At 48.8% G+C, this 23566-nt stretch overlaps 1 protein-coding gene across 1 annotated transcript in view; it reads right to left on the reverse strand.

The window, feature by feature from the left end:
* The window catches only part of ctnna2 (catenin (cadherin-associated protein), alpha 2), a 413128-nt gene that overhangs the window by 288793 nt on the left and 100769 nt on the right, over positions 1-23566 (reverse strand). Inside the window, exons 5-6 of the mRNA XM_036516446.1 lie at positions 22288-22407; positions 20894-21160 (exon numbers count right to left, since the gene is read on the reverse strand). Coding sequence (XP_036372339.1) covers positions 20894-21160; positions 22288-22407 — 387 coding nt within the window. The remainder of the gene's footprint in view (positions 1-20893; positions 21161-22287; positions 22408-23566) is intronic.

Consider the following 23566-nt stretch of genomic DNA (forward strand, 5'->3'; position numbering starts at 1 on the left):
ATAGAATAATTATAATTTACAGGGATACAAGAAATGTAATTACGATTCAAATTTACGTTCCAACTGCCAGGCCGCTGAAAACCTTTCTTAATTATTCAGGAAGGGTTTACCGACCAAGCTAATAAGCGGAGCGCTGTACAGCGTGGAGTGTGTGGCGTGTCAGCCAGCCGGTCCCGGGTTCGAGGGGAGATTAAGGCGGGCAGGGAGGCCCTGTTCTTTTAACGGCGGCGTGCGAGGTGGAGATTAGCGCCCGTGCCGAGCCTGGTGCCCCCCTGCTTCGCCGCCAGTGGAGAGAACGCGGCCTCCCTACAGCCTGCTGACTGCTGCGATTACCGCACCATTACCGGCACTAAGGCGTTTATGAGAGAGGGCGCGAGGCACTGCACAGAGCACCGAGAGATTGTCTGTGAGGCTAAGTTACTGCGTAAGAAAGGGAGGGAGACGGGGGGGGGGGCGAAGGAGAGAAGGGGAGAGGGACAGGGAGAGAGGGAAGGGGAGAGGGAAGGGGAGGGAGAAAGGCAGAGAATAAGAGAAGAAGACAGAGAAAGAAGGAGGGAGAGAGAGAGAAGGAGGGAGAGGGAGAGAGGGAAAGGGACAGGGGGAGAGAGTGAGAAAGAAAGAGTGAGAGGGAGGGGGAAGAGAGGGAGCCAAGTGGAGAGGGAGAAGGGGAGAAGGGAAAGAGAGGAAGAGACAGGGAGAGAGAGAAAGGGGGAGACAGAGGGAGAGTGGGAGGGAAAGAGAGGGAGAGACGGGGGGGGGGGGGATGTGAGGGCTGCAATCCTTTCTGTGAGTTCCCTTCATATAGATTCCCCTGCATTGTTCACTTCATATTAACTCTGACTGGTACACTTCTGCTGCAAAGATAATGGCCGCTTAGAGTGGCGGAGGGCAACGCAGGTCTCAGAGTGCCACTTTTCACAGGATAATAATAACTTTCTGATTTGATCCCAATCACAGTCCCCACTCTAGTGTGTAGAAGTAAAAAGGTACTGACACAGGGTTTGTGTGACTAATATGCATACAGAGCAGTCGTATGTGATCCCCGCGGCTTTTAACGAGACGCACGCACATACATGTGCACCTCTCAGCGCCACATCCTGTCGGGGCAGCAGCGCTTGTCTCACAAAAGCAAGGCCCGCGCTGACGCGTATACATAATGCAGTATCGGAAAACGCTGCGGAGAGCGGGACACTGGCCCATTTAAATATGAAAAGGGGTCTCATTCCAATTTCTGCCTTTTCAAAGACTCCGTGCCGCGATAAGACGTTTTATCCCCCCGATACGCGAGGCCCGCGGAAAGATGGCCACCCACCGGCGGAGCTCAATACGGCCGACGTTAGACACGGTGCGTGCGTGTCGGTTTTATCACTGACGCACAAAGGAGAACAGCTCCCGCGCTGGGTTTCTTCCCAAGCATCCAAAGTGGGAGTTTTTACAAACTTTTTAAAAACAACAAGGAGACGCGACTCCAGAGCTTTAACAGTTTAATGCCGTGTTTTTTCATTTTTGCAAAGAGTGAAAAGAGAAAATCTATACGGTGGCTTCAAAAGGCCCCTGGGATCGTTCTGCGGGAAAATAAAACAAAGAACGCGTTTGTTTGGACGCGGGCAGATAAATTGGGCCACTTATGTGCGCTGGGTACCTTCCACTGAACACTTTCCCCAAGGCTCCTTTTCAAACGCTTGCTGATGTTCTCCCGAAAGCATTAAAAAGGAAAGATTTCCAACAGCGACCCGCTTTTTTCGAGCGGAGGAAAATACGATGCGCTGGCGCTAATCACGCCCAATTTCATGACGCATACGAGGTTTCCAGTGGTGACCTTGCCGTCTTTGCTTGTTAATTGCCGATAACGTGAGCACTTCCCACCGGAAAGGTGACCGGCTCCGGAAAGTTCCGTTTGTTAGGCCTCGGCAGTTCCGCTCCGACTGCTTCCGCGCGCTAAGCAAAGGGGAGAAGCAAGGGGATCGACACCACGTACGCATCTGAGGAGAACAGCGTCTGCTGGGGGGCTTGGCAGAAGAGAACATTTTCATAAGCACTAATTTAAACACCGCTGTGAGGAAAAGGGGGGGGGGGGGGTGTCAAGCCTGGGACTTACAGCCAAGACCATTTAGCTAATGCTGCCCCCAGCGAGGGCCACGAGCAAGCCAAACACACGCCCACTCCAAAGCTGAAATAAAACTTCACGAACGCTTGTCTTTTCTCCCCTAACTCACACTGACCCGTCACACACAGCCGGCTGACTGAAGCACAGGGCCCGCATCAGGATTCAAACCGGCAACCTCTCAGCTACAAGCCCAGCTCCCTCAACGTTACGCCACACTAACACTGCAACACGTTCCCAAGAGGGTTTCCCCAGGTAACGATTACACACTGTGAGGGACGACCAAGGTGAAACAGGAATAGATTTCACCCAGAGCGGCCAGAGACAGAGCAGGAGGCCTGTAGGGCCTACAGGGCTAAGCCCGCAGACACAGAGAGCGTAGGTGCACTTCCCTCCCCAGTCAATAAAACAAGGGCTCCTTCTTTTAAAACGGCATTTCCACGTTTTGTGCACAAGTGTGCCCTGCTGAGGGGGTAAGGCTCATCGCCCCTTGCTCCTCCGCTCCAATTCTGCTTCATTACCGGCCCGCTCGTACTCTCCGCCGCCGCACTCTGACAGCTAAATGAAGCCACCGCCGTACCTGCCAGCGCGGATTACAATTACAGGCTCCGAGAGGCGGCGTGGCGGACACAGCGGGCGCGGCGGACGGGCTTCCTGCTCAACGAGGCTGCGAGGAGCGGCGTCTCCGCCGCTGCAAACAGGACAAAGGCAACTCGGGGCAGGGTGTTTGCGTAGCCATCCATGCCCGCTCGCTCATTGTCTGCCCTGTCAATCTCCGCTTCGCAAGGGTGTCTTCATTACCGGGATGAAACCAGACCCCCCCCCCCACGAGACCGAAAACAACTTTCGCCACCGATAACAAAAAGGGGCTGTTTACGCGCTTAAGAATTCACATGCGGCCAGTCGTGAATGAGAACAAACGTTTGGCCGCTTCATCAAATACCGCGTTTCTTTTTGTGGCACCTTCTGGGGGGGTTGTTCATCCGCCTCGATGAGGCCGGACAATAACTATCAAAGGCGCCGCGGGTCTGTGGTTTTTTTGTGCGCTGTGTAACGTGTAATTGGACCTGGAACAATGTACTTTAGGACTCCCTGCCATGAGAGACACAATGTTTGCCCTATATTAAAGGTACCCCTCTGAGGAGGCCAGCGGCATTGTGGCTGCTGCTGTGCCACACCACGTGATCGACACCTCACCTGCTTGTATTTAAACTGCAGGCCTACTCACCAACTGACAGACACAACTAGCATTCGTCCTTAGCTCTGACAAACTAATCTTATTTAAGCCACTGAACGTTTTGAGTTTTGGCGGTTACTGCAGCTAGACCTACTGGGTTTGGGAAAAAATGCGCATTAACTTAAAAAGACCAAATAAACGTCACCACATTTGCTGCAACTTCTCCATACCAGTAGCTAATGCAGAAAAATTCAAGGCAGTAAGAATCTTTTTTTTCTTTTTTTTTAACAAATTCAACTCCTTACTGCCCCCTAATGGTCATATTGTTGATTGCAGGACTATTTTGGATGGATGCCCTGCAAAGCATTGGCAAGTCCAGGCAGGCTACCTGGAGCACCACTGCTGACTCCTGCCTGAGTCTCACCTGTGCGGCTTTTGGTCCCATCCCAAAATTCTATCCAGACCACAATGCTTTGAAAAGTTCTGCTGGAAGAAGGTAGCAGCCAACATTAGTAAGCAAGTTTTCAGGAAAATGAAACAACTCAGTCAGCTCTCTCAGTCTCCCGAGCCAAGACTCCTTGCCAATGGCTGACCTCAGGACAGCAAGGTTTGCGAGAGCTGAGTCTTCAAAGCAAAGACTCCTTGCCAATGGCTGACCTCCGGTCAGTCAGGTTTGCTAGGGCCTGCAGTTCACAGTGTTTTCAGGTTGCTGATCTATGGGCTGTGGTCCAGAGCGGGTGAGTTCATTCTCTTGTGAAATTTGGAAAGTAAATTTTCAGCATCTGCCACCTGCTTACTGGTCTCTAAGACAGTGAAAAGAGGCACTAAGAATTCAGAAACGCGTTTCCTTTCCCCTCCATGTTACATTCGGTAGGTTACATGCCACAGATTCTTAAATGTTTTATTAATCTGAGGCTGGCGAAATGACACAAGGCAAATGTTTTAGGATCGTGAGGGTTTTTTTTAGATCTATTCTTAAAGAACCAGGGAGAACAAGCTGTCAGAGTCCACCTACTCCATATTGCAAGAGGCTTCCCACAGATTTCCCACAAAGGCGACAGAATCAGCGTGTCAATGCCTCAAAGGTGAACCCAAGCTGAACCAGCAAGGCGTGGGGGTGGGGGGTGGGGGGTGGGGGGGCCCTGTTTTGAAACGCCGGGTGAGGAAGAGAAAAACCCATTGCTTTTCTTTCTTCCCTCCCACTAGGTGTGGTGTTCTGTCTGAAGAGCTCTTATGCCTAGCTCTTACACCATCAAGGTAAGGTCAAAGGTCAGAGCCGCCTGTGATAAATACTGGCATGATGAAATTGCCGCGGTTCCTGACCACACCAACAGGGTTACCTGTAGAGCCCTGACAGGGTTTCTGGAATATGCTGAATGTAGCTGATGAAAAGACTCCCCCTTCACTAACAATACCGATATAGTGATAATGTAATTCTTCCATATAGAAAGCAAAGAGCAAATGTATGTTTTTGTTGCATCTGTATATAAATTTTCCCGTGTACTAACTAACCAGATTTACGTGCTTTCGGTGGTCAGACAGACAGCTGGTACAGTATGTAAGGAGACTATGAACATGCAAACATTTATGAATCCATCACTCCAAACAATTCAGTGACATAATTGTATTTTAAGTTCTAAAACTGCACATCATAACCAAGCCATCTGACGGTGGAAATTTTTCTTCATTACAAAGTCAACACCTGAGATCAAGGTAACCAAACTCCAAACACATTTCCCCATAGATTTGTTCCCCTTGGTAACGCCCCATGCAATAGCTTCTTAAACTGTTGTATTTTGTGCAGTATATACATGAAAATTCTGCTGGGGAACTATTATAGATTTGATCTTTTGGATCAAACTGCATTCCCAAATAAATTGAAGTCTGAGATTCATTTCTGATGAGAAGATGTGTGTAAAATTTCTCATCAGTCTGGTACATATCAATCTGCACATCTCATTTTCTTCTGAGGTTTTGTGCTGTACCTTCAGAATGAACTTTTTCAGGAGGAACACATTTGCTTGGATCCGTCAGCCTTAACCGAAGGGTTTCCATTCCAAGAAAAGCTGAAATACTCCTCACAAAGGATAAACCTACCCAAGTTCCCTGGAGGTTACTTATTTATTTATTTTTATTTTTATTTGTTTGTTGATTGAGATCGACCATTTTGACCTACTTTAATTTCAGTGCCACATATATGTTCCATCCTGAACAGTTTCGCCCTCCACAGTAAGCTTTTTCCAGCCGAAGACCCACTGTGTTTCCCTCCTTACAAGCATCCCTCCTCCTTCCCCACAACGCCGGTCCAGTGCAAATCGATATTTCAGTGAACTCTGCCGACGTGATGTCTTCCTGCCCGACGTCCGGATAAAACGTTTCACACACGGAGAGAGACAGAACAGGAGGAAGGTGCAGGCTTTTCTTCAAGATGTCTGACGCTTTCTGAAGGGAGAGAAAGCCAACCTGTGCAGTGGATGGCTTTCCCCAAGAGGGCAAACTCAGAGAGACAGTCAAAATTACTGTGGAGACATCACTCAGTTCTCTTGGCTGAAATGACTGTAATGGCAACACATTGCTGTTAGATAGCTACATAATTTCTTTTAATTCATATGGTTATATCTGATTGTGTGCTTTATAGTTTTGGTTGTTGCTTTGGAAACACAAAGCTGTCCTGCCAATAAAGCACCTTTGAATTTGAATCGGTTCCTCCTCCTAATATTATTAGCCCATATTGCATATTAGCTTAATGCAGTCGTGCTCATTATTAGACTGTGAATACAGGGAACTTCACAAAAATGATTTCAGCAAAATCGTGCTGCAGAGAATATGAAAACGCAATCAAACTGTTTTACAGATGGGAAACCACCTAGCTACAACAGACCCTCTGTTCTGTCTGGAGGACCACTATGACTAGCAAATTTGACTCATTCACCAGTGTGCAAGGCTACCGATCGCTATGGTTTTGGTCAGGTTTTTGACCTCCTGTGTCAATGATACTCACTGTCTGTGTGACATGCAGATATTTGCGAAGTTCATACGCTCACAGATGTTCTCCAAAGCAACATGCAAACTGCATTACCTCCTGAGAGTTCTGCAGCCGTCTTGGGGGGGGGTTATCATACCGACGCCTTAAGCAAATATTTTAACTGAAAACGCTGGTGCTAGAACAGCCCAACACATCCAAAGCCTCACTGTAAACAGAAAAAAAAAAGAGTGCGACAATTTAGTCACCAAAACACGTGAAAATTTCACCCCCGTTTCCACAGTGGCAGTCTCCCAGCACCTAAACAACTACAGCCTCCGCCAAGACCAACGGCAGAAGCCCTGCTGCTCCGTACTTTCAGCGTAATTAGCCTTGTCCCAGCCTTATTAGCCTGAAGATTGGGGACCGCTTACTCAGGTGCCGCTAATTACCAGCACCCACCACCACAGCCATAAGATTTTTCCCTTTTTCTTTCTTTTTTTTCTTTTTCGGCCATCTTTCATTACTTATGCTCCCTCCCTATTTATATCTGGGTGACAAGTACATTTGTCTTGAGCGAATGAGGTGTTTAGCCCTGGTTCCCACCCCCAGTGGGGGGGGCTAATTAAGAATGGGTGGGGGGGGGTGACGCTCGATCCTCCACGGCGGCAAAAACAACCAGAGGGGAGATGGTTTTATCGAGCTGAAAACACAGCAACGGTCAATAACGCCGTGGGCCGACGCCCCTATCGGGGACTGTCCGAGACCCAGAGTCATTCATACAGCATGACACGGCGAGACGTCAGGGAAGTGACCGCAGGAGAGGAGCACTCAGGGAAAGAGTGCATCGATCGAGGGGCGCGGGCGGCTGTGGAGAGGGCGAGAGAGCATGGCCCCCCCCGCTGCTCCACATGCGATGGCATGAAATGTTAATGCAGATGTAGCCAAGGTTAATAAAGTTTTCAGCAGAATGGAAAAAGAGGAATCCACAGCGGCCGCCCCGGCGTGAGCGTGTTTCAAGGGCCGCTGGATCTCTCTATCTCCCTGAATTTTTAAGCCCGCGCCCTCCCGACGTTTGACTGCCCGAATCAAGCCCCGACTCAGAATTCCAGGAGATGAACTGCCTTTTTTATTGCTTTTTTTATTGTGAGAGTGATTTCCCCTGTTTGTGCAAGCATGCTCGCTCCTGGACTAGCACACTGTTCAGCAGGCTTCTTCACTGTAATCGTCTCCTCCAGTTCTCCTCCCCTGCCCACCTCTGTCTCACATACAGAGAGAAGGTGGAGGCATTCAGCATCTGTGCATTCACAGTCTAGCTTTCATCCCACTGCGGGGGGAGAAATAAACATCTACATCCACAAAAGGAGACACATCCTCACAAACAGTGACACCTTAGCGCACCCCTGCCACAGTCAATGACTCACCGAGCCTCTAGGGGGCGCTGAGGAGACAGCGCACACACCTGCCTATTCGAGAGCCTGTGTTGTGGGTGCGCCCGGTGTCTTAAACAGCAAGGAGCCCCCAGATAAAGGCTGCGACTTCATGCAGCAAGCCTGTCACTGATAAACGCCACGTCGGCCCCCGACGCAATCCCATCTCTCCCTGCAATCCAATAAAGCTCACACGTCAGAGCCCGGAATAAGATCCCGGAGCTTTATGTTTGTCACCTGAAGAGGCCCATGTTTCTCTCACTCTCTAATCAAGCTCCCCCATCCCACCGCACACCCCCATCCCTATTTTAAGCGCCCGGGGGGGGGGGGGGGGGGCAGTTCAAGCTAGCGTCGGCCGCTCCTGTGCCGCCCTCACCTTGCGTGACGCCGCATATCTCAGAGTAATGCAGCGCCCTGCAGAATCTGCATGCACAAACACTTGCAGTACATTAGTCCGGCTGCCGCCCCACGGCGAGCGGGGGGGGGGGGGGTCGCGTGGCGGTAAAACACGGGGTCGGGGGGCTGTGGGCCGCATCTCCCGGCTCTCGTACGGGAAGCATTTTATACGGCAATCAGCGTTTATCTGAGCCAGGCTAGCATCCCCGCGCAGGCGTTTACTGGTAATGTGACAGACGACTTTATCCCGGAGATTAATGTAACGCCGTGAGATCGCATTTGTTTCCGAAGAATGTTGCCGCTGTCGTTTAAATGTCAAAGGCAGCGACACAGAGCTTACTTCAGTGTGTCCTTGTGAAATGACAGCTCTCAGAAAGAGAGGGATTTAGAATGAGATTTCCATACATGCTCTTTGCCAGTTCTGCTGTGAGAGAGAGAGACGGAAATACCATGTGTTTATACACCGACTGCAGCTCACACACACACACGCACACACACACGCCGAGCATGCATATGTGCACGTACCCACACACTAGAGCTTGCCTTCACTGATCCCATGTGTGAACACAAACACAAACACACACACACACACACAAACACACACACACGCCTAGCCCTTAAGTCAGGTCTGTCCTTTAATGCACTCACGTAGCGAAGCAGTACAGAGCAAGCCTAATTCCAGCACTGTGAACGGCAGTATTAAGACTCCAGCAGCAGCAGAGTCTTTGCCTGCGTTTCCGGCTGCTTTTTTCAGAAGCACACCTGATGCATTCTGCTTCACACACTCACTCCGGTCACTGCTCTCTGTCCGTTCGGCTTTAAAGACAATCTCCGTTTCGCTGGAGAGGAGGCAGCTTGTTTCCTCAGCACCAGCCTGCTGGGGAGGGGGCCGAGGAGGAGCAGCAGCTCACGCAGGAGCCCCTCTCCAAACAGAGCCCTCGGGGGGAGCGCGTTCACACACACAGAGCGCGTAGAGGTGTGTGTGTCTCGCTGCTGCGGGCCGGGCCAGGCGGGCACCGTGACCGAACCGCTGCTGGAGCTAAAATCACCGCGTCACTCGGACTCGCTCCACGCCTCTCACACCGCAGCCAATCACAGGGAAGGATCGCAGGGATGGGCGGATACCTCCCAGGACCTCAGCAGGACCAATGGGCGGCCGTGCAGGAGGTCACATGACCTCCAAGTGGGCAGGGGATGTTTGTAACAACCTCTGAGACAGGTACGGAGGTTTCAGTCTCTCTCGCTGTGATGCGCGCAACGTGTGATCGCCTCAGTTGCAAACCCGACTCCTGATCCTGTCGAATTTCACGCAGCCGCAAACACAAAACAAATGAAAAATAAAACACAAATTAACATGTTAATAACGGCGGGATAGCAGATATTTATCAACAGCAGCCTGAGGGCTAGCTTTAAGCACAGCTGTGTGGTCAGTCTGTGCAGAATCAGTCTGTTTCTGTGGAGAAAAAGTGTGAAAAGGGAAAGTTGAGAAAAAAAAAAAACAGATGTCAGTAATGCAACAATGCCCCCTACTGGACATGTGGTGACACTGCAGCGTGCTTAGACTCACTCTGCAGTCCAGGTACAGTACGCAACAGCAGATCCGAACAGACGTGCTTTGAACAGCAGGTAACGCTGATACAACCCAGCAGAATGTGACACGCGAAAGACAATCCGAAAACCCAATCCTGACATATTAATAGATTGTATCCTAAATCTGGGCAGCGGTTCTGTCTCCTGCCTCAAATAGGGGTGGTCTAATCTAATTTGTCACCGGAATGGAATTGGGGGAGGGGGGGGGGGGACTTTAAAGTAATGATGTTGAAGTCAATGCAATTTCCATAAAAAGCCACCGCGTACCTTTCCTCACTCCCCCCCCCTTCGATCAGCTAATGCAGCCACGAGGGACCAGAGGGAGTGCCTGCGGTACGCTAAGCATCCGGCGGTTAGCTCTGTTAGCTTAGTGTTGCCCGCACCCCCGCCTCCCAGCTGTTTACAGTGGGCGGCTGGCCCTCGTTTGCTTCCACGTCCTTATTATTCTAAGACGGCACCTCAGATCCCCAGCGAATAAAAATTCAGCGCCTCGCTACCGCTATCGCCTTTAGGTGAGCGATTTAATTGCCACGCAGCCCCCCCCCCCCCCCCCTCCCCGGCCCCCCCCCCACCCCCGGAGTCGACGCTGCTACGCCTTCTCTTTTCTCTTCCGCGAGCGCTCCTCGCTCGCCTCGGCGGACAGGGCTGCCGCTGGGAGAGCAGGAGCCGACGCCGGGGGCGGACAGTTCCCCGCTGTCCCTCCGTGACTCCTGCTTAGAGCGCTCTCACTCCCTGCTTCAGCCGCCGCGCGCCACGGGTCCTGAAATGACCCTCGGGGAGTGTGGGGGTGTGGTTATCCCTCAGGGAGCGCCGCCCACGAGGAGAAAGGGGTGTGGTTATCCCTCGGGGAGCGCCGCCCACAAGGGGAAAGGGGTGTGGTTATCCCTCGTGGAGTTAGGTAGGCCAGATCCTGGATCAGATCATGCTTTTTCTATGTGACAGTTGAGATTACGACTACAGTTAGGTAAACCAGGTCCCAGATCAGTTTATGCTTTTCCACACGATGGGTGAGATTAGGACTACAGTTAGGTAGGCCAGGTCCCGAATCAGTTAATGCCACAGGCAGTTTATGCTACCATTCTGTCACAGAGCCATCAAAGCAGAGTCACCTTGGAGGACATGACAGGGTCCCCATCAGAGGCCTCCTCTCTCTAAAGTCTCCGGCAACTTCCCAAAGTATGGAGGGAAATTCAGGTCAGGAAGGAGGGCGAGCACACAAGTCAATTTCCATAGCCAAAGTGTAATGTTTATCCCTAAGACACGTGTCGTCTCCATGGAAAAGACCCGAACAATTTCAGCCGCAACGTCTTAGCATTTTAAGAACATCTTGTTATTCTCTTCCTTTCTCGAGCCGTGTTAGCGATTTCAAACACGTCGTCTCCAAATCGCTCGTTTTTTTTTTCCTTCTTCTACTTTTTTTCATGTATTCATTAGCTAGCCTTTCACTGCAGGCTGAATTCTGCTTCCATGGCGAACTTTTAATAAGCTCTGGTCCCTCGTTTTCACTTTTGCACGTTCCACTGTGGGTGAGATCTCTGTTCCAGCAGGGGTTTGGGTTGGGACGGGGCGAGCTTCACCAGGTCCTGCACCACCGCCTACCCCCACCCCCCCCACCAGCTCTGAGACAGAGGTGGGCGGGTGACAGCAGGGATTAACATGACCAGGGCAGAGTGATAACGTGGAGTACCGCCACCCAAAACCAACTCTCCTCTCAGCTGTGTCCCTCATGGTCTCACACCAATTGGTTATGCTAAACACACCCGAAAAAAAAAAAAAAAAAATACATACTGTGAAAAATAAAATAAACAAGCACCCCATCGTGAAATGAATGCAATTACCTGACACAGCAGCAGTGTGAAATAGAATTTACCACATTTAATCTGACTGCTTCTGTTCTTCTACGACCCCAAATGACACATCACTGTAGTTGTGTTAGTTTGTGCTAAAAGGTGTATGTCGTGCGGTCGTGAGAAACTCAGATTGGGATTTCACAACAAACTGAGCTTGTCAAGCATGGTTCCTTAAATGAGCGATTCAGAATGCAACCTCAACATTCCCAATTCTATAAAATTACGCAAATTCTACAGGTCACATGTGGGTCCAACCCTCTTCCTGCAAGACTATATCTATGTGCACATGACAGGTATGTTCTTCAATTAAAGGTATAAAATAGAAATCATTGACAGAGACAAAAACGCTCGTTTGTAGACTGTGAGCATTTCTGTTCCGGATGGATTCATATGCGGTGTGATATGCTGAGGCTTTCTCCCATATATAGGCAAAAAAGACATACATTTTCAGCCCACGGGCAATGAACACAAGAGATCCATTAGGAGAAACCATGTCACTTTACCGGGAAAAAAAGCACTCAGCAGAAGACTATTATTTTCTGAGCATTAGTGAAAGCCGCACGCAACACGCCATATGTTAACCTTGATTAACTGCTCTTCCAGTTTCCGAACTGCCAGGCCGATAAGACCCTCTTCTTAGAAGCTGTTCCCCCAAAGAGCACTAAGGAAGAATTGAATCTGCTTTTTTGTCTTCATCTATAAATTCCCAAAACTCCCTCTGTTCTCTTCTAAGCACTAACATTCCACCGTGCAGGTTAAGGACTAACACAGAAAGGTACACACGTACAAACATGTGTGTAGCAGACCGAAGAACAACATTTCTTTTTGTAAAAACTCATTCCAAGTGCACCACTTCTAAAAAACTCAATAGGAGCTCTTTCTCTCAGACAGCCTGGCTATGCTGGTGAACTTGGAATGGAATTACTCACAGGGAGCTATTCATTTTACCTCTATATTGTATTCATCTGTTAAAATACAAAAAAAAGGTGAAAATCTTTTTTAGAAATCTTATCTGTAGTAAATGATAAATAAATAAATAAATAAATGAATAAAAATAAACTTCTTATCAAGCCAGTCACCAAGCTGCATACCATCCTCACTTAGGCGAAACGGATCCTTATCGAGCCAGATAACCAATCACGCGCAGCGATCTCGGGCCTGGCACACGGACTCGCAGGTGAAAACTACTCCTGATTACAGTGAGGAGCTGCGGAGAGATGTGCTGGGTGGTGGTGTTAGCGCCGGGGCTGGGGGGTGAGGAGTCTCAAGGAATATCAAGAGGGCTAAAGGACTGAGCAGGGGGAGAAGAGAGGCTAGCAGAGCCCTTAACCCGCATCCAAAACACCACTGCTTTACCTGGCCTGCCTTAACACAGCTAGCGCTCGCATCTGAGGTACAGCCAAGCTTACGCTCGTGGCTCAGCGCACACACACCTGCACGTGCCCGCTCCAGGTGTGTGACACAATCACAGACGCAGGCGCTGATCCCAGATCAGCCAGGATATGCTGTGTTCACGCGCGCACCTGAGCGCTGTTAGCCTCCGCTGGAGTGCGGGTCCTCGTATCGTAACAATCTGCTGTGCCGGTAGCTTCCTGAGGCACGAGCCGGCCGTCTGCGCTGACACTTACAAAGTGCAATTAAAGCCAGAGGAGCGAGCAGGGGCTTCTGGGAGGACGCGGCGTTTAAAGAGCGGGGAAGAACAACCACCGCCGCAGCTTCCTAACCGCCACGGCGCGCTGTGCGATCGCTCTCTCCCAAAGTCAGCCTCTGCATGTAATGCTGGAGATTATCCTGCAGAAGCCTGGTGCTGGTGGTGCTGGCTGTTCCCACACTACCTCCACTTACAGTGTCTCACCTCTCCCAGTCCTCCGGCTGTCTATCCCTTCAGAGGCTCCATGCACAGCCTCGGCCCCCTAGTGGTGGAATGGGGGCACTACCTCTGCCGTCTCACCCCAGTCTCAGACATCCCCATAGCTCCAAGGTATCTTTCCCTTAATAAGCGGGGCGTATTGGTCGCTCTGTATTTGTCCCCTCACACCCCCAGTGCCCAGTCACCTCCGTGACCAATGAGGCGACACAGCGGCCTCTCCAACACTGAAAGCCACTCATGCGGATCGCGGTCACGGATTATCAATTAATCATATCGTCTGCAGAAACATCTCATCGATACCTACAACCTGCGTAATTATTTTGCCACTCCTAACACCATGCATTCATAAACAGCCGAGTTAGCCTCTTTTGATCCCCAGTGCATGCATATTAGTTTACTGACTGCCGGCGGTTTGTGATAATGATTCATATAGGAATTTTGCACTCGTGCTGAATGAATGTGCTTAAAATTGATCAGGCGGCTCAGTCTGGCCTTTTAGGGTGCCTGCATGTTACGGGTTGTGCATCACTTTGCAATTTATATTCTCTCCACGTATCCTCCCCTGGATGAGGAAGTGATACTGTATGCTGCAATACTGTGTAACCATGGTTTGCTAACTGCACGGGCTGTTAAAAGGATAAATAGCAGATTTGTTATTAAGATACCGCTGCGTGACTGTACAGTTTAACACCCTGATTTTAACACCCTTTAATGTATTGGTGAGATTGCTAACGCGGCCTCGCAGGACTGGAATTTCATAAAGTGTGAAAGCAGCAACAGTCAACATCATTAAAAGGTCTGCGTCTGACATTAAAGCCACCAGCATTGCCGCACACACACACACGCACGCATGCACGCACACAGACATACACACAGACACACATGCGCACACACACAGACGCTCACACACACACACACACACACACACACGCATGCACGCACACAGACATACACACAGACACACATGCGCACACACACAGACGCTCACACACACACACACACACAGCCTCCTTTCTCTCTGCCAGAGACTGCAGCAATACAGCATACAATAGGTGTTCACTGATTGACTGAGGATTTCATTTATGGATTAGCTCAGTCTGTTTCTGCTGGCTGTTTCCCTCTCTGTCTCTGGCGGAAATTGCAGGCAGCTGACTCGGCCTCTTCCAGACAGGAAACAGTAGCACTGCTCCACGTATCGACCGCTCCACAACCATCTCCCGTACCGGTTACTGAAATGACCATGCCCGCTGCATCAGAACCCCGGAGATCCTCTTTATTGCCATTGCTTTGTGGGCCGGTGGGAATCCAGTACAGGCCCGGCTGTAAAAAGAGACAAGGTCGACTCGGCCGATTTAATTGCTTACTCCTGCAATCAAATCACCTCCCTCTTCCTCATCGGGAGTGAATTTCCTTCATGCAGACAAAGGCATAATGAATGAGATCAGTATGCAAAGTCATCAAGGCTGGTAACGACTGAGCTGAAACTGAAATGCTGAGTTCAGCTGCTGCTGTCCACTGGTTCATGCCTGCAATATGACCTACAGCCACATGGGGGCAATGCTGAGTACACCTGTGTTGTTCAGGACTGGGGTTTCCCAAACTTTTTGAGGGAATGGTCAATACAATACATATTTTCAGAGACAAATCACCAGTGCTTCTGAAAAGCAGGATGCAAACAAAGGCCAAACAGTTCATGTACTTCAAACACATTACGTGTCTGTCTGTCTAATGAACTTGTCATTTGAATCATTTGAATTTTAAATTACTTCGGATAGTCAATGGGCATACAGCCAAAGCAGAATGAACATAAGTATAAAAATGGAAATTATACTGTAGGGACTGCCTTCTCTTTCAAGTTTCAGAATAAGAAGTTAGGTTTACATGTGAGAAAAATGTCTACATGTATTAAAATGTGTGTTTTGTACATATGCATATATATATATTCAATTAAACATTTGTGTAAAATGTCTCAGATACAGAATGTCCAGTAGAGATGAGAAAGAATATTCAATTGAGTGAATATTTTACTGTGAATTCCCTATTGATTACTCTGATCAGTACATGTTAATTAACAAAAAAAAATCAAGATTTTTATTATACTTCATCAATATTCATTAACGAGAGCAAAAAAAACACTGCATAAAACATGAGAAACTTCATGCTATTATTATCTTATCTTCCTGAAAGAGTGGAAGAGCGCTGATTTTCGGGATGCAGCGATTCATTATTTAAACAAAGAGAACTCTGGTGTTTCTTACAGTGACTGGAATAAAGTGCAGTGTTCAACGAAAAGCATGTGTGATCTTACAACCACTACAGTTATTTTAAAATCATATCCCTGATCTCCAGTGTAAACAGAGGCACACACGTATGATGTCACAATGTCGAGAGAAGCACCACTGGGAAAGCACTCAAGAGTCACACACAGCTATGATATACACAGAAGCTCATGACGTCATCCCAACAGAGACCAGAGACACCTGGTGAGCAAGACCTAGACAGCCAATGACACCCTGACTCTAAACCTACAATAACACTAACTATTAAGAAACACTACTGTAACGCACCCACACAATCATTTCGTGAAATTAAGTCCTGGTTGATCAAATTATTGCTTCATTTTTATTCAAGTTTGGTGTGGAAGTATTGCATTAGTGCATTTATATAGTATTTATCTTTTCTTGACTATGCTTACCTATTCTTTAGTATGCTTGTCCACATATCCAATGTGTATTTCTACAACTGGACATTTGGTGTGGCACTTCTGGTTACGGGTGCAACAGTCATCTAGTGTCAGTCATGTCACTACTTACCCCCCACAACTCAATATCCAATCTTGAAAGAGCGCCACCCTCTCGTGCAACAGTACATCACCTCTAAACAGCCCCGCGGGATTAGCCGCCGCTTTGGTGGCATTGCGTAGCCGCTGCTTCTAGCTGTGACCGGGCAAACTCTGTTTTTTTTGTGTGTTTTTTTTCTTTTTTTTTTTCTTTTGTCTCTGTTGGTTCAATGGACAATTTGTAGATAAGAACTACAGAGAGCTGATGACAGGAGGAACACAGATCCCCCCCCCCACCCCCCCGCCCCGAGTCTCCGCCGGTACCTGCGACGGCAGCGGCAGCTATCTGATCTGCGCTACACAGCCAGCCGTTTCATTCCGCGAAACAACAGAAACGGCGGCGGCTCCCAATTTCATCTTCAGAGAGGAGCCGCGGCGAGATAACCAATCGGAGGCCGGCAGACGGGGAGCGGCGTTTGTCCCGGACGGAGGAGCGCGGGGGAGACTATCTCCTCCCATCGGCCCCGTACGGATCAAGCCCAGATGAAATCAGTGGTTGGACGCTTTTAAGAAAAGCTAATCTTCGGGTGGGGGAGCGTGTGCGCGGGTCTGTGAGGCAGCCGGCCTGCCGCTGATAACGACCTGACGGGTTCACGACAGACCAGCGCTGCTCCAATCAGGCGGTCTGCTCTGTGGGCAGCCACGGGTCAGAACACCGGCCCCCACGCCAAAATCAAGTCTAAAAAAACACAGCAGGGCCCGGTTCTCATGGTCGTCATACCAATGGAGAACGCAGATCCTTGCCGCATAACGCTCACAAATAACACACGGTCACAGCAAGTTCATTCAAAAACTGAATGAATGAAGGGATATGTGGGCTGATACAAGAACAGCAGGATTTCCTTCTTGCATCAGTTAACAAAACTGTTTTTAGTGTCTTCATACTTTGCAAATTACATAAAACATATCATTATCATCTGTTTCAGTCATTGCTGAACAAAACTTTGCTGAGTTGTTTCTGCCACTCACATTTGTGGCCTACTGGATGAGTTACAGCAAACCCACTGCAAACTACTCTATGGATGCTAGCAAGGCATTATTCAAAAACTACATTTTTGATTTACTGATTGACAGACTTTTTTCAAATGTCATGAACACTATGGCGCACATTTAACGATGGCTTGTAAGACATTATAGAGCACTCAATCATTACAGGTTAGAGATAACGTTTTTTCAGCTGCCCTGTGCATTCTGAATAATATACTGGGAAGTCTTAAAGACACACCCTTACTGAAAACACCACTCTATCGCTGTGATGTCTTCCAGTCCCACACAGCGTAAATGTGTTTATCTTGCATCTCAAGTAGCCATGGCTGAAATGAGCAAAAACCCTGTTTTCTAATGTGTTTAAAGATTCTGCAATCCCCTCTACACCAAACATCTCCTGACACCTCTGACATACAAAAGCCTTATAAGAAAATCTATTAAAGGCCTAAAGTGTTGCAAAAGCCAAATTCTTCCCTCCTTACAAACAGAACTAAGATCCCGAACCAACTCAGGAAGTAAATAAGGTCGAACATAGTGACTTTTTCTTCTTCCTGACTAGTGACTTCAATAACATCCTATGAAAAAGCGGTACTTAATGCCCTTTCTAATTTCATCCCCTTGCCTTAACATGAGTCCTGTGAGTCATCTGACAAAATAAAGCAGTGCATACAACAGCCACAAGATGGCAGGCTCTTCAAATAGTTCCTTCAGCTAAGTAGGGATGGCTTATATTTTTTAAAAATTACTCTGCAAACTTTGTAGTCATAGACTGTCATTTTCTGCTAATCAGCTCTTACTAAAGTTATTAAGAACTTGGTGGAAAGTGAACAACTTTTCCATATACAGCATGCCTAGTTTGCACACCAGTAAACAGCTAAATAAATGAATAAAGTCCATTCACATAATGGCCACTGGATGGCAGCCTCATCATGCCTTTCACTGTACAGGAATTGCCTTCAACTTCCCACATCTTGTTCTTCATATTTGAAAAAAAGCTCTGACTGCAACGGTCTGCAAAAATGAATTTACAGGAGCAGATTTTAATATATGTAAAAGTATGCAACTTACCAGTACAAATGCAACCACTTGTCTCTCGTGTAATGCAATTTAATGGATGTGTTGTAAATTTATTCAAATAAGGCTGTATAATGTACTACAATACACACATGAAATGACATGTATAAACAGTGAATCAGCTGTGGTATATAGAGAAAGCTCTGATGCTAACTTATCTCCACGCTAGTTAGGAGTGGGCTGCTTGATGTGGATGTCCTTGCCGTGGTCTTTAATTCTCCTTGGGGCACGTTATAGTGGTTTCACTACCTCAGCACCGAGGTGCAGGGGCTCAGAGGTGAAAAGCCTGGCATCCCAAACCGGCCCTGCTCAGCGCACCTCTCACATTCACAGGGGCAGAGCCAAAAAGAGAGAGCCTCCAGCCTCTGCTGCTCACAGCGGGAGCTTTCGGGACAAAAAAAGGCCACAGTTTTACCCCTGAATGTCCTGCTGCTTATTCTGTAACCCGGGGAACTGAGACCAGGAGCATGCCTTTCAGGTGCTCTTCAAACAGCCTGTGTACCACTGTAAACGACCACATTGCTAACAAACCCACTCGCAACGCATTACGCAGATTACAATGTTTCAGTGTCAAAAGCACCTAAGGCTATTCACCTTGCAAAATGATCTGTGGTTTCCATGTCTACATGAAAGGTTTATTTCTACCTCGAACAGGAAATGTTCTGGAAAAAGGTCAGCAAGTACTTGGAAAAGGAAACCCAGGGAAAGCCCTTAGTTGGACATTACAGGCACACACCAAGTCAACGGCCAGCCAAGGCTAATGTGCAACAGCTTCTTGAATCCCACCACCTTCCCCATCTTTTCTGACTTTCTCAGAGAAGTACTTGCAGGAGCTCCTGTGTGCTAAACAACACAGTCGTTAGATTGCAGCACGTCTGCTTTATGAGACTGCTGCTTGCACCTGCTCTGTGCATAACCCGCTTGTTTGTATCTGCTGCCGTTGTGTGATGAAATGCAGCGTCCGGCACCCGAGCACACTTCCCGATCTCCCTGCGCTTTCCGCGATTTCCGCGCAGAGGTTGCGCGTCTTCCCCGGCGCTCCAGCGCGGGCGTTCTCCCACGCCCGGCCGTAACCGTGCCGAATGCGGCTCCTTTGAAGCCGCCGCGCTCCGAGATTACCATCACAAAGACATCGGCGGAGGAGTACCCGCGGCATGGCACTTACGGGGTACGATGAGACGTTTTCCGTGGTAATCTGCGCGTGACTGACAGGCGGGACACACACACACACACCTGCTCAAGGCTCCTCCACACACACCGGAGCTCCCGCATAAGCCTCATCCTTCCACGAGTGTACAATGAATAATTCATGGCGTCATGCCATGTCATGGGCAGTTTCAGGCTCTATCAAGGCACTATTTATATAATAAAAAAGATAAAGAAATCAAAGTATTTTTCTCAGGAGTTAGGAGGCAAAGCTTTCTCGTTTCTAATCAGTTAAGACTCCCACAGGCATGCGATCCTATCTCAAAAGCTGGACTTTTTTTCCCGTTAGTGCCATAATTATTTATTTCTTCCTGCTTTCAATCACTGGCCTCGTGTCCTTGTGAGTCTGACAGGCAAGGTAAAGCCACTGTACTGCACAGCAGAGAGCCCAAAGCCCTTAATTTCGGCACAATATCCGGCTGGTTAAGAGTTCCTAAGAGTTCATGGTGAAATGTGTGAATGCTAATTTTACACTACCAATTCACGTTTCAGATTTAGCACAGAGATTACATTAGTGAGCTATCTAGCACCAGCCTTGAAAATGGCAAGGGAGTTACACCGGCAATAGGTAATGTGAGATTTCATAAGCTTTGCACAGCTAGTGAGAGATGAAATATTACGCAGTGATACTATAAATGAACACGGCCTTCAGCTGGTGTTTCCATGGAGCCAGCGGCCATTGCAGCTGTGTGCACCATCAATATCCAGCACCTACTCACTGACTGAAAGAGCGATTAACTGACTGACTCAAGGAATGTGTGGGTTGATTGACAGGTTGGTCGTTTGATTGATTGATTGACCGATTGACTGACTCAGTGAATGACTGCTTAATCATCTGGTCAATCTATTGATTAAACTGATATTGATTGGCTGACTCAATGGTTGTCTGGTTGATTGATTTGGTCGATCGCTTGATTAGCTGACTCAGTGACTGATCAAGGGGTTGGTGGTTTGCCTGATTGACTGACTAACTGACTCAGTGAACAGTTGAAAGGTTCCTCGTTTGTCTGATTGACTGACTGACTCAACGATTGCCTGGTAAATTGATTGGTCGATTGATTGATTAAATAATTCACTGACTGGCTACCTGAGTAATTGCCTGGATGACTGAGGGGTCAGTCATTTCATTGATTGATTGATTGACTAACTGACTCAATGACTGACTGAAAGACTGATTAACTGACTGACTGACTCAACGAATGTGTGGGTTGATTGACTGGTCGATTGATTGATTGACTGGCTGACTCAATGACTGACTGGCTGCTTGACAGGTTGATTGATTGACTGGTTGATTGACTGATTGAAGTGTTGGTCCTTTGATTGACTGACTGATTGAAGTGTTGGCCGTTTGATTGACTGATTGACTGACTGACTGCCCGACGCTCGCAAAGAGGAGAGGGCCACTCACGTCGAACTCGTTGAGGGCGGCGGCCAGCTCGCCGATGCCGGCGTGTCCGTGCTTCTCGTCGGTGGGCGAGGAGGCCTGGGCGGCGCTGGAGATGCCCCCGATGGCCTCCTGCACCTGCTTGAAGACGTAGTCGCGGTTGGCGCGGGTGGCGGCCACGTCCGGGTGGCGCAGGAAGGCCTGCGACGCCGTGTACAGCATGGTGGCGTTCTTCTTCAATGCGCCCCGCGCCGCTGCCATCTCGTCCCGGCACTGGGGGTCCTTCAGCTCCTGCAGACGGGGTACAGGGGGGACAGGGGGACGAGGGGGACAGGGGGACGAGGGGGACAGGGGGACAGGGGGACAGGGGGACGAGGGAATGGGGGAAGGAGGGACAGGGGGACGAGGGAATGGGGGAAGGAGGGACAGGGGGACGAGGGAATGGGGGACAGAGGGACAGGGAGACAGGGGGACAGAGGGGGTGCTCAGCCAAAAAACCACAGGAAGGACACGCCAGCCTCTGGCCACCACAAAGACGGCCCGGTAGCCCCGCCCACCACCACGCTCCTTCCAACAGAAGGAAGCCGTTTTGCCTGCACTCATCAGAGGTATTACCATTCTAATCCACACCAGTCGTCCTGGTCGGTATCCAAACTAAACGTAATCAGACTGTTTGTGAGATTCACTCAGCAGCCATGGCGTGGGGAATAAACACACTCTGTTAAAATGGCCGTACCATGCATAGGCTGAGACAGGAAATATATTTCCCCCAGACTCACAGAGCTGGGCAGCGGACATACTGAATCCAGGTTCACTCGCTTCTGAGAGGCTTCAAAATCGTTTCACGGAGACACAATGGAGAGCAATCAAGCGATAATGTCACCGCACCACAATGGAAGCGTCTTTAATTGCACACATCAGAGCTATCAGGAGAGCTCCTGCGTGAGAGGCACTGTGTCTGTCTGCACTGTCTGCACTGTGTGTGCGTGTGTGTGTGTTTGTGTGTGTGTGTGTGTGTGTGTGTGTGTGTGTGTATGTACATGCGTGAGTGTGTGTGTGCGTATCTGCGTTTGTGTGTGTGTGTGTGTGTGTGTGTACGTGGGTATCTGCGTGTGCGCGCACAGATATCTGCATATATCTGCGTGTGTGTGTGTGTGTGTGTGTGTGCATGCATCTACATGTGTGTGTTAGTTTTTTCTGTGAAGAGAATGCTCCTTTCCCAGGGATGTTGCTATGAGCACACTCCGCTAACTGAACTGCTCTGAAGTTCCCTGTGACTCTCAGCTGTGATAAACGGTGTTTTATTGGGTCTTGTGTTGTTTAGGTGTCCGGTGCGGTTCCGCTCTCGAAGCTGCTGCAGGCTGTGGGAGGGTAATACCCCAGGAGAGAGCAGACTGGGCTGACGGAGGTCTCCCCACCTGCTGTCGCCGGGCTGCCACGTAGTTGAGCTTCACCATCTCCTTCCCGAACTCCTTAAAGCGGTTAGCCAGGTCCTGCTCGTTGGTGGCGTTCTTCACAGCTTCCAGGGCCTCCTCCACCTACACATACACACACGCACGCACACACGCGCACACACGTGCACGCACGCAGGTATGCGTGCAAACACACACACACACACACACACACACACACAGACACATACACACACATACACAGACAGACACACAGACACATGTCTTCAGTTTAGTCAAGTGTTCAAGCCCTGGAATGTTTTACAACTATCAGCATACTTGTAAAAAGAATGAAAACCCTGCTCTCCTTCTCGATAGCAAAATGTGAGGATTCTGCAAGATGTACACTGTGTCGACATCTCTTTGTTTCCAAATGATGAAATTTTACTGATGAAATCTGAGGATCATACTCTGCGGATAATCATTAGTCTCCCTGCCACCCTTAAGAGCTTTTCACGTGGAGGTTTCTGAGAATGCTTTTCAATTAAACTCAACTGGGTTTTTGATTAAATAATTTAGATTTTTACACCATTGCATGACTACAATGAGCACCAGCAAGACCGATCGAAACCCCAAACGCTTTGCTGGACATAAAGACCTTCTATTCAATTCTAAATAGCTGCTGCAGTGTCCCGCTGTAAACGTGGTCATTTGCTGCATAATAACAGTGGTGTTCTGAGGGGTCATTTGGAAGGCCATTTTCATTTTAAACGCTTTATTTTATACAGGCTTCATTTTACAACTTTTATAACCTTTACTTTATTTCAAAGTCTTCTCGCTTTATCTCAGTAGTGAAGCAGACAGCGTGGACGGAGAGTGGGAGAGATGCGTTTTTAAGTGTGCTTTGACAGTGGAATTGGCTGTGAGCCCTCTCTCGAGTCCCGACCAGGACTTCCCCTGAATCCAGAACAGCGGGGTGTTTCTGAAGGCCTCTCTGAGTCACCCTGAGGAATCCCCCACCCCACGCAGACCCACTGTTCCAGGAACAGTGCCTGATCCTCACTGTTTGTGTGTGTGTGTGTGTGTGTGTGTGTGTGTGTGTGTGAGTGTGTGCATGGGTAGATATGGAATCCCCTGTTCTAGGAACAGTGGCTGCTCGTCACAAACAGAGAGCTGGGAGAGGGAGAGACAGAAAAGCCCAAACAGAGAGAAAAGAGGCTCTGACAACATGACAGAGAGAGAAAAGGGGGAAGGAGAGAGGGAGGGAGAGAGAGAAAGAGAGGGAACGTGAGAGGCAGGGAAGGAG

This window comes from Megalops cyprinoides, chromosome 22 (genome assembly GCF_013368585.1).
Source record: "Megalops cyprinoides isolate fMegCyp1 chromosome 22, fMegCyp1.pri, whole genome shotgun sequence".
Taxonomy (NCBI): Eukaryota; Metazoa; Chordata; class Actinopteri; order Elopiformes; family Megalopidae; genus Megalops; species Megalops cyprinoides.